We start from the raw sequence: 10,081 nt of genomic DNA on the forward strand, positions 1-10,081 counted from the left end.
AGTTAAAAACATACAAATGTGCTCCGGAAAGAGGTTTGAGCTTCTCCTTCCTTTTATACAGCTGCTGCGGTAAATCGATTTTTATTTGTCTTTTTAGAAGTGTTGAGGGAAAGCTTAGATGCACCCCAAATAGAAATACTTATGTAGAATGAGTCGGAATAGTCATCTTAGACTGGAGACCGAAGAAATCTGGTGAGGCTTAAGAATTAGAGAAAACCACAAGAATTGACAGGGACTTGATAGCGGCGGAGTAGATGAGGAACGATGTCTCTTGAACCAAAATGAACAGCTGATGGCTGTAAATCACAACCTAAATTCTGATATCTGATAGTATAGTCCGAGAGCTTTCTGTCCCTCCATTTTGGGTGAACTATCTATCTATCTGAACTATTTCTGTTTCCCTTTCACGTTTACTGCTTGAGGGGCAAATTCCACAAAGACGTTGAGGGGCAAATTCCACAAAGACGTTGGTGTAAGTGGGACCCACTTACACCAACTTGCACACACAACAAGGAGATGGGAGTGAAGATACTTCGAGAGGTCATTCACTGAGGTCAGCACTGCACAAGTGATTACATGACCTCCCAGTGTAGCACTGGAACTAAATTATACAAGACATCAAGACATAAATTATTAGACATCACCCATCTCCTATATACAAACATACACAAAATACAGAACACACTTTCATTATTTATTTCAACTGCACAATATGCTTACCTAATATTACTAAATTACTCGCATCATTCAAATCTATTTTTAAATTAAAATGTATGCATTTAACAGACGCTTTTATCCAAAGCGACTTACAGTGCATCAATTTTTACATATCATGTGTTCCCAGGGAATCGAACCCCCAACCTTGTGTTTGTTACCGCAGTGCTCTACCAGTTGAGCTACAGGAACACTATTATGCATTATTGACTTACATATAGGTTAAAATACATATATATTTTTATTTAATTTAATGGCAAACATTTTAGCAATTTTAGGCTATATATTGATACATTCAAATATATTATGATTATTATTATAACAAAAAATCATTTAACATGGACATCACAGTTACATTGGACAAACCATATGCACTTGCTTAAGTGTTTTAGCACGCATGCTAATTTTCAACAACAGTCCACAGGAGATTTTTCAGAAAAAAATAAAAATAAATCAATGCTAATAATAATAAATAACAATAACAATGTTACAATAAAAGTAATAATAATGATACTAATTAAAAGGAAAAAAAAACATATATACAGAAGCTACAAAGCAAAGACAACATAATCAGACAATATCGCAATAGTAATATGATGTAAAGAACTATTCATGTGTGCACTGTTGTTTGCTTTTTAACATTGTTTAAGTCTTCTGTTAAAAGCATTACTATTGGTCTCTAGTATTAAATTAGTTGATAAGGCATTCTGAAGTTTTGGCCCCTATCCAGAGAAAGCAGATTGGCCAAAAGAGGTCTTATATTTTGGAACAAGACAGTCACCACTAATAGTGGCTCGTGTGTTTGCCCTATGAGAGCTGCCTACTGACCAATTCAGAAAACAGTGGTGAAACATGATTCATTAGACATTTAAAAACCAATTTGAGATAATTAAAATCAATGAAACTATCAAAACTAAGAAGGTTATGCTCTCTTAGAACATTACAATGATGCCATCTCATGGGTTTCTGGTCCATTTATTGCCTGTTTATATATTGAAATAATAGGCTTTAATTTATTTGGAGAGACTTTGAACCAAGATGTGACACAATATGATAAATGTGAAAAAATCATTGCATGCATGTAAAGTTTTGCAGTTTGACATGACAAATCTCTTCTAATGACACAAAAACAATTAAGGTATGGTTTGACCTTCTTACAGATGTACTCAATGTGACTGTAAAATTTTAAATTCTTATCTAGAATAATCCCTAGATACTTGCCTTTCACTGTCTTAATTTTTATTTATTTATATAAAAAAATTAAATCTGCACCTCAAATACATCCCTTGTATGCCTATTTCTCATGGAGAAGCACATGGAAAGTGTTTTTTAGCATTAAGAGTTAAATGAGACAACTCAAGCCATTTTAGAGATGTTATGTAATGCCTGAGTCAGGTGCTCACCTGCCTGGTTGGGTGTTTTAGTGGACACATGGATGATACATCTGGCAGCCAACGCCTGGATAGCAATTTGGTAAGTCATTAATGTACATTGTAAACAGCAGAGGGCCAAGTACAGAACCTTGTGGTACTCCAGTGATTTTTTTATCTGCAGAGTAGACTTAGCCACGTTAACCCTGACACACTGCTGTCTTCCACCCAAATAAGACCTAAACCACTGAATATTTAGAAATGAAGACAAATACTTAAATGATGTTAGTGCAATTTCATATTAACTCTAATAAAGGATTTAACATGGCCACAGAAAATACTTTCATACAGTATTAATGCATAAGAGCATGTAGCAAAATCGGAATCGCAAAGGGACATTGATTTGTAAGGCAGAATTAAAAACTCATGTAATTTGTGTACAAGATTTTTATTAACTAAATATCTAAGCAAGCTAGTCTAATAAACAAACAAACAAACATACATACAATCACTCATACAGGGGAAAGGGCAAATGATATTTGATGGATATTACCAATGACCTGAAGTATTTGTGTGCTCATTCAAAGAAAGGTTTTTCTATGAATTAATAAGAAAATAATAAATTTTTACAGCAGTATGTTTCAGAGAGAACTTAGGAGGAAGTTCCTCTCCACATATTTTTAGGTCGTAAACATTATCTTATCTTGCTGAGGTGTCGTGGTGGCCATTGGGTCTGGAGTCATTCTGAGACATTCTAGCACCAAGCATGTTTATTGGCTGAGGAGTCTGTGATCATTTGTTGATCTAATGAATAATTGATTTGTTAAAGCAAATGAAAAATCCAGACACTACAATAAAGTTGTGTTGAATCTGTCATGAATCTGTGACATAAGTACACATACATGTATTGATCATTTATAACATGTGAGTTAAAAATGGCTCACTGTTTGGCAGGTATTGAATTAAAACCCCTCTTTTAATCCAGATTCATGATTTATGGAAAGATGCAGTAAAAATAGACTTTTATAATGAGATTTAAGGGTGTTTTATTTGTGGTTTTCTTATTGTGGCGAGTGGGGCGGGGCCGAGAGGCGTGGGAATGAGGGGTGGGGCGCAGGTGCCCCATGTCATCCTGGATTTGAACCAGTGCAGCCTGTACAAATCATCTGTGATTCCCAGGGCCTGTGGACAGACATACAGTAAAGAAACAGAAAAAAAGGCAGACCTCATTTTTGTAGACTGTTTGTTTAAAGTGCCAAACAGTTATTTCCTTTTGAGACTAGTTCTGTTTGAAAGGTCAAACTACTCAAGTCACAATTATGTAACATCCTGTATAGGCCGCAAACAAAAATAAGCAACAAAATGAAGTTCCAAAATAGTGGATGTTTGGATGTACAAAAGCTGTGACGTTTCAATAGGAACACCTTTGTGCCTAAAGGGACCATAAGACACGTACAGTTGTCTAAAAGGTACAAAAAGAAAGCATTATTGTCCCTGTTGGACAGTTTTTTTTTTAATATCATTTACTCAATCAATTGTATATTCTGTAACAGTAGTGGATTACATCACATTTGGTTTTACACATGCCTGGTGTACTTTCTTGCTGTTGTGGGTGGATGTATGTGTTTCACTACTTGGGTATGTTAATTGGTATTTAAGAGAAACTGTAGTACTCTTATGAACCATTTGAATGTACAAATGCTTTCCATTTCTAATTATTAGTAACAATATTATTATTTGTATTACTATTATTATTATTATTATTATTATTATTATTATATTTAATGTAAGTGTGTGTTTGAATTTTATTTCCGGCGATGTTATTAGAAAGGCAATGCAGAGCAAGCATCACTGTTAACCAGAGATGGGACCAAGTCACACATGTGCAAGTCTCAAGTAAGTCTCAAGTCTTAACCTTCAAGTCTCAAGTAAGTCCCAAGTATTTTTTTCTTGGGCAAGTCAAGTCAAGTCAAGTCACAAGCTATGTCAAGTCAAGTCCAAGTCAAGTCACCTTAATATTGTTATTTTACCTGCAGAATCTGATCTTAATAAAGTTAAAAGACAAGATATAAGTAACTGTCAGTAAATTAAAATAATTTGGATTTGCATTGTAAATACTCATGTTCAGTAAAATAAATCATGGAATCAAACAAAATCGTAACTTCCTTAAATTTATTTATTTTTCACTTCTGCCAACAGTGTTTGAAATGTTTTAAATTTTCAACATTGAGTCCATAAAACAAATAACAGCTAAACATCCAACAGACTCCTCTCTGAACACCTCTCTCTCTCTCTCTCTCTCTCAAACACAGTTTACATACAACATTAAACTGTTACTTTTCTCCTCTCTCTTTCTCTCTCTCAGAGTATAGAATATAAATATGACGTATTTTCAGTTGTTTCATACTTTTTTTGTTATGTACAGTACAGACCAAAAGTTTGGACACACCTTCTCATTCAAAGAGTTTTCTTTATTTTCATGACTATGCAAATTGTAGATTCACACGGAAGGCATCAAAACTATGAATTAACACATGTGGAATTATATATGGAATTATATACATAACAAAAAAGTGTGAAACAACCAAAAATATGTCATATTCTAGGTTCTTCAAAGTAGCCACCTTTTGCTTTGATTACTGCTTTGCACACTCTTGACATTCTCTTGATGAGCTTCAAGAGGTAGTCACCTGAAATGGTCTTCCAACAGTCTTGAAGGAGTTCTCCGAGAGATCCTTAGCACTTGTTGGCCCTTTTGCCTTCTGTATGCGGTACAGCTCACCCCTAAACCATCTCGATTGGGTTCAGGTCCGGTGACTGTGGAGGCCAGGTCATCTGGCGCAGCACCCCATCACTCTCCTTCTTGTTCAAATAGACCTTGATGCCTTCAGTGTGACTCTACAATTTTCATATTCATGAAAATAAAGAAAACTCTTTGAATGAGAAGGTGTGTCCAAACTTTTGGTCTGTACTGTACATAACAAAAAAGTATGAAACAACTTAAAATACGTCATATTTATTTTCTGTACTTTATATATATATATATATATATATATATATATATATATATATATATATATATATATATATATATATATATATATATGCACTTCTCATGATTGGGTAATCGCGGCAGCTACATTAGTTTTTCTGATTAATTGTTTTGCTCTATGAGAAAGACAAGGTAACAAAATATTCGGGGCTTATGCCCCCTTAGCCCAGCACTAGCGCCGCCCCTTGAATGCGTTTTTTTGATTGCCTGCTAGCGGATCATTAGGGGCCGTTCACATCACGTCTTTTGCGCGCGCAAGTTCGTTATTTCCAAAGTAGGCGCGCGGTATGCGCGCTCATAATGGAAGCAACGCGCGCGCGTCGCACCGCATCGAGTTAAAAACATCTAGGGCCCTATCTTGCACCCAGCGCAATTGACTTTGTACACCGACGCATGTGTCATTCCTATTTTGCACCTGCGCAAAGCGCGCTTTTCCTTCCACAGAAACACGTCGCTAAACTAGTGAATGAACTTGCGCTCCCTGGGCGGTTCAGCGCAAAAAAGGAGGCGTGTTCCGGCGCAAACAATCCCTGGTGCTATTTTGCTGTTCCATTAAAAAATTGCGCCACTGACCAGAAAAAACCTAGTCTAAAGTCAGTGGCGCGTTGCGCGCTGTTCATTATGCTATTTTAAGGGCGCATGCTTGACCATAATGTATAGCGTGCACAACGCGCATACACTTTGCTCATGTAATCTACACAGATGCAACAGTTATTTTTGCAAATCATAAATTGTTACACTAAAAAAATATTAACACATGAGATGACGGAAATCATTGTGGTGTGCCACGAAGATGTGAAAAAATAGGCATAAATCTAGCTTACAAATTATTCAGGCTAATTGTAGTAATTAAGGATCAGACATGTTTGAGGTCATATATGTATATAAGGACATCTGACAAATTGGTGTGTCCGTCAACAACCAGGAAAAAAAATCGCTGAAACAATTGTGGCTATTTCCTCCCACGCCTGTTTAACCGATGCTATTTTGGGTGGGTTTCTCCCATCCCCATACAACACAACTTCTCTGTCTTTCACTGCTCTTACAAGAACATCAGTCTCCTCGGCTGTGAACCGCTCCTGGCGTGCGCCTGGTAAATACGCCATAATAATAGCAATCCATAATGGAACTTGCGCACCTGCTTTTAAAGGGAATGTTGGATGACGCTCTGATTGGTTTATTTCACGTTACGCCCAAACCACACCTATGAATAATGAAGCTACTTCAGACCAACCCATTTTAGATTTGCGCCGGGCGCAAGAGCCATTTATCCCGCCGGGAAAATAGCAACAGCGCCGAGACCCGCCCACAAAGTTACTTGCGCTTCGCGCTTTGACACTTGCGTTTCAGATCGTTAAAATAGGGCCCCTAAACTTTTCAGAATGCCGCAAGCGCACCGCAGGTCATGTGACAATAACTAACCAATCAGCTTCATCCTTTCCCGTATCAACGTTGAAAGCTCAGCTAAGATGAAGGAACAGCTGTTCATAGCTGTATATGGATTGCCATTTTGAAACGAATTTAGTAGCAGAGCTACTGCGAGCGATTTTTAGTGCTGCAAATCCATTTATCCTTTGCTGAAATTTCCGCGTCTTCAATGAGAGAGAGCGTGTCATGGATGCTTAGCAACGACAGACGCCCCAGGAACACTTCTGTCCGAGCGCTTTGGAAACAAGGAGAAAGCGGCGCGACTAGCGTTTTCCACGCGTTTTTTGAAGTTTTCTATTGAAGACAAAAGCGATGACCCTCGGTACCTCTCAGGCTGACATGTTGATGTGATGTGATATCTGATTTAAGTGGGCGTGGTGTGTGTAAGGTAGAGAGGGCATGACTGATGATAGTGTCCTGATCCAGTCACGACGCTATTCTCAGCCTGCGCTCCAGCTGAGTAATCAACTTTATTTAAAAAAATAATTTATATATTTTATATTCAAACTGAAAACATGATGTGATTAACACTCAAGTCATTCAAGTCATCGTGTCTCAAGTCAAGTCAAGTCCCGAGTCTTTAACTTCCAAGTCCGAGTCAAGTCTCAAGTCCTAAAAATAGCGACTCGAGTCGACTCGAGTCCAAGTCACCAAGTCACAAGTCCCCATGTCTGCTGTTAACCGTGCATGAATGTTTAAGTTTTACTACTCTTAATTAAATCACACGTGACAAAAACCCAGCTTTGTGTGGATATTTCTTTTATTAACATCACAAAAATCAACATGGTGCTGAGGAACAACCACTACACATTCTAAAAAAATAAAAATGAATAAATAAACTGAATTAAAACAGGATTGATACATGCACTTTTTTTTATTTTTATATTGTAAAAAAAAAAAAAAAAAGAAAAAAAAAATTAAATATATATATATATATATATATATTTATATATATATATATATATATATATATATATATATATATATATATATATATTTCTCAAGCATCAGGGAATTTTGGGATCTTTTGTAATGTTTACAGCAGTATCTTGTAAAATATTACACATTTTAAATTATATAGAATGATATAAAAGAAATACCACATTCCTTGTTATTCCTTTTTTTCATTGTGAAAACCATTTATAATAATAAATAAGAACTATCCGCTTATTTACTGGTGTCAGTTGGCCTGAGTGCAGACACCCTTATGACAGGCTTCACAGTGAGCAGTTTCATGCGGCCCATTAACTCTGCCACTGAACACGGAGGATCTGTTCGGCTGACCCAGGTCTTCTCTGTAGCATTTCACACGGATTTTTTTAACCAGTCTCTCAACAAGCACATCGATGTTTTCCACTGGGAAGTTTGGTTCCTCCCACGGAGCTTGGGTACATCTCCTGCACTTCTGTTTGAAGCGTCGCACTTTAATAGTTCCCCGATTTCTTGCTGAGTTCAGGTGGAAATGGAACAGCACCTGCACTCTTTTAGACCCCCAGCCTTTTTTACAAAGAGAACACTTGAACCTACAAATGAAATGGAGAATAGATGTTTTAGTGCAGTCTATACTGATACTTCTAGGAGCATTCATTAGGACAGTGTGTCTGATGTTTTAATGATTCACTCATATCTTTTATTTCACCAGGTTGGCAGTTTTTGGCAGTATTTATATCAAAATGAAAGTGAAAGTGAAGTGACATTCAGCCAAGTATGGTGACCCATACTCAGAATTTGTGTTCTGCATGCATTTAACCCATCCGAAATGCACACACACAGAGCAGTGAACACACACACACACACTGTGAGCACACACCCGGAGCAGTGGGCAGCCATTTATGGAGCAGGGCAGGGTTCGATGCCTTGCTCAAGGGCACCTAAGTCATGGTATTGAAGGTGGAGAGAGAGCCGTTCATGCACTCCCCCCACCCACTATTCCGTCCGGCCCAAGACTAGAACCCACAACCCTTCGATTGGGAGTCCAACCCTCTAACCATTAGGCCACGACTTCCCCCATAAAATGTTGTTGTTGTTGATTAAGTTTCTGTTTTACTGATAACAGCCATAAACTTTTGTAGTGGTCATATGCATGTTTATGGTTATTGCATTCATACAATATTAACATGACACATAAACTTGAATTTAGATGTCTTACATTTCATTTATAACGTTTTAGCTGAGGAAATCAACCGGCTTAGCCTTGATTGTTTGTTTAAAAATGGTAACGTAAATGAAAAATACATCTAAACCATTTATTTATCTTAATGTTAATTTCAACATTTACTAATACATACTGCCAAAAGTTGTATTTGTTGATATTATTTAATGCACAAAAGCTTACATGGAAAGTTGTAATTGCAAGACCTATACAATTTCAAACTAAGCTTTTTAAGCCAGATTCTGCACTAAATAAGCAATAAAGCATACGACACATTTGTGTCTTAATAGTCCAAATACACAAATACATATTTGACATTTGTGCTCTTACTGTGCAAAGGAGCCAGAAATGTACTGGTGCCAGTCACGAGCTGGTCTGTTTTCCTCAATCGAGTCATTAATTTCAATGCTCCAGGTGTCGTCATGAAGCTCGCCTATCTTCTCCTGTAAAGAACTGTCCCACAGAGATATCATGTCTGTTTCCTCGCAGAGATCTCACTGGAAGGATGCTCTGCTTTCTTATTACCCGCTATATATATGCAGCTAAGCTCTCAGTTCACCAAAAACGAAACTGAAAGTAACAAGTAGGTATCTGTTTTCTACAACACAAGAGTGAACATTGCTTTGCAAGTCAAAGAAACAGAGACAGTGAATAAGGACTATGGAAGAATAAGTAACTTATCACCAGTAATAGTGTTTGAATGGTTTTTATTATTATTTTACTGTAAACATATGGAGAACCCGCCTGGATTTCCTGATGCCTAAATCCAACAACTAAACTTTTATAATCTGGACTTCATTAACACATAAAGATGCTATATATATATATATATATATATATATATATATATGTGTGTGTGTGTGTGTGTGTGTGTGTGTGTGTGTATGTATATCTGTATATATGTATATACTGTATATCAAATAATTTCAGATAACAGAGACCGTGGTCACACTGTTTTATTACTGAATACTCATTATCAATCTTTCTTAGAGAAACTGCAAGTCTCTTTTGCAGGTGTGTTCAGTGTTATACTGTTGAGCCAGCAGGACATTGGGAGATAGAGAGACAAGCCTGACTGTCTTGGTGCCGACGCGCTGTATTCATTCATATTGAGGGAAGTGGGAATTATTAACGTACACGATCAGGTGGGCACTGACGTGTATCTATTCCGAACTGATTACCCTTCCCTTGTCTCGCAGCTCGGATCGGTTCCGGTTTCCTCCGCTGGGCACTGGGAGCGTCCTGACGATTGATTTGAAGCCGTGTCACTGCAGATTACCTCTATCTCGCCTTTAGCGCCTTCTGTGTGCATCACGAGCAGCGAGTGGGCGGGGTCGTGAGTGACTTGATTGACAGTGTTCTATG

The 10,081-nt window shown here is 37.3% G+C and overlaps 1 protein-coding gene across 1 annotated transcript; it reads right to left on the reverse strand.

Moving 5' to 3' along the window:
- Positions 1 to 7,547: 7,547 nt before the first annotated feature.
- Positions 7,548 to 9,293, reverse strand: LOC113065171 (receptor-transporting protein 3-like). The gene is made up of 2 exons (XM_026236401.1): positions 9,047 to 9,293; positions 7,548 to 8,087 (listed from the first exon to the last, which is right to left on the reverse strand). The coding sequence occupies exons 1-2, from the start codon at positions 9,187 to 9,189 to the stop codon at positions 7,745 to 7,747; spliced, it is 486 nt and encodes a 161-aa protein (XP_026092186.1). The 5' UTR covers positions 9,190 to 9,293; the 3' UTR covers positions 7,548 to 7,744.
- Between the last annotated feature and the right edge of the window lie 788 nt (positions 9,294 to 10,081).

Source organism: Carassius auratus, chromosome 47, assembly GCF_003368295.1.
Source record: "Carassius auratus strain Wakin chromosome 47, ASM336829v1, whole genome shotgun sequence".
Taxonomy (NCBI): domain Eukaryota; kingdom Metazoa; phylum Chordata; class Actinopteri; order Cypriniformes; family Cyprinidae; genus Carassius; species Carassius auratus.

What these genes read in the sequence shown, in the direction of transcription:
- LOC113065171 (XM_026236401.1), bottom strand. Translation starts at nt 9,189, where the DNA reads ATGATATCTCTGTGGGACAGTTCTTTACAGGAGAAGATAGGCGAGCTT. An exon ending in ATTTCTGGCTCCTTTGCACA is followed by an intron (nt 8,088 to 9,046) that starts GTAAGAGCACAA and finishes TTTCATTTGTAG; the next exon opens with GTTCAAGTGTTCTCTTTGTA.